This window comes from Phocoena phocoena, chromosome 21 (genome assembly GCF_963924675.1).
Source record: "Phocoena phocoena chromosome 21, mPhoPho1.1, whole genome shotgun sequence".
NCBI lineage: Eukaryota > Metazoa > Chordata > Mammalia > Artiodactyla > Phocoenidae > Phocoena > Phocoena phocoena.
The window spans coordinates 20,994,485-20,996,177 of NC_089239.1; the positions used below are offsets into that span (position 1 = coordinate 20,994,485).

Consider the following 1,693-nt stretch of genomic DNA (forward strand, 5'->3'; position numbering starts at 1 on the left):
TTATGGCAGCCCTAGAAAACTGATCTAGCATTCCCCTCCCCAAATGGCGGGTGACAACATCCCTTAACCGACCTTGTAGGAGAGCAACTTCCCCCTGACACCTCACTGATACCGAACAATCAATTTTTGCCATGCTTTGCTAATTCTGAAGACAAATAAATGGCATTTCTTTTTAATGCACACTTCTTTGATTTCTGGGGTTTTATTTCCTTTTATTTAAAAATATCTAAAATGGATTCAAATGGATTGACACTATCAAATAACCATTTACATCTACTATATGATTTCAGTATAGTTTGATACAATGATAAAATAAAAAAAAATGATTAAACAATATATTTAACTTAAAAATTTTAACTAATTCACTTATTGACAATCGGCTGCAAATTTTTCATTCTCTAGAATTATCATATGTATTAAGTATAAAAGGAAAAAGCTAAACAGTTGGAAACTACAAACTTAAAAGCAAAGTTAATTTCGTACTTATAGTATGAGATATTAAGTCCCATATCCAAAAATCCAACTTGTCATATATTAAGGATTATGCTTTTGAAGTAAGTTCATTACTGACATTATTATTGGAACTGCACTATAATTTTACACAAAGTTCTAAAATAACATCACAGACTATAGGAGCATCTATCTTAGTAACATTAAAAAAAAATATACCTTGTAGGGTGGCAATATTGATTTAAAAATTGTTTCCTGAAACAATAATCAATGAGGCATATTTGTTGCCATTCTTTTGTTAATACGCTTATCCTGTTTGAGGATTATTTTCCATCTTCTTTCATTGACTCATTTCAGCCTTTGCATGAGTTAAGAGGTGCGCTTTCATGTTATTTGACTGAATAAACTTCTTGAGACAGCCTTCAAAGGGACATACAAAAGGTTTCTCCCCAGTGTGGATGCGCACATGTGTACGCAAATTGAAGGACAGGGAAAAACGTTTTCCGCACCCTTCGAAAGTACACGGAAATGGCTTCTCTCCAGTATGAACCAGAAAATGTCTTTTTAGTTTTGCGCTCTCCTTGAAGGCTTTCCCACATTCTGCACATACGTGATCTCGGGGACTATGAACTCGGAGATGCTTTCTCAGGGATGCTCTATTCTTGAACTCTCTTATGCATCCACTCTCAGGACAAACAATTTTTTCTGGAGCATCATATTCTTTATTTGTACTTGGCTTCATTTTAGTACATTCTGTGAGCTGTTTAGGATCTGAAAAGTCAATGCTGGGTATTTCTCCAGGAGGAAGCTTCTTGCCTGTCATGTACTCAGAAGACTCAAGAAGTGAATTCTCTCCACCAAACTGTTGAGGAAGTTCTTGTTTTGCCCCCTTTTTCATGTATTCCAAGGAACGTTCAAGAAGTGAGCTTGCCGTAAGAACCTGTTGAGAAAGCTCTTGTTCTGATCCTTGTTTCAGACAGTCAAAGGACTTAAGAAGTGAGTCCTCTTCCGTGATAGGTTCAGAAAACTCACCTCTTATTATGCATTCTATGTAACAGTCAGAGAAGGAATCCTCTTCAACAACCCGAAAGCTAGTCTCATAGCACACTTCCTCATCACATAAGGTCCACGTCGTGTCAGGAGGTTTCTGCGGGGCTGGCGGTGACTTGTCCCCACTGACGGCTCTTCTACCAAGGCCTTTCTGGCCAAGTGTCTTTTCCCTTTTCTTCAGTTTCTGGTCCAT

The 1,693-nt window shown here is 37.4% G+C and overlaps 1 protein-coding gene across 1 annotated transcript; it reads right to left on the minus strand.

The window, feature by feature from the left end:
- Positions 1–790: 790 nt before the first annotated feature.
- ZFP42 (ZFP42 zinc finger protein) lies at positions 791–1,693 on the minus strand. The gene has a single exon (XM_065900038.1). The coding sequence runs from the start codon at positions 1,691–1,693 to the stop codon at positions 791–793; it is 903 nt and encodes a 300-aa protein (XP_065756110.1).

Coding starts and splice junctions, on each gene's coding strand:
- ZFP42 (XM_065900038.1), bottom strand. CDS start 1,693: ATGGACCAGAAACTGAAGAAAAGGGAAAAGACACTTGGCCAGAAAGGC.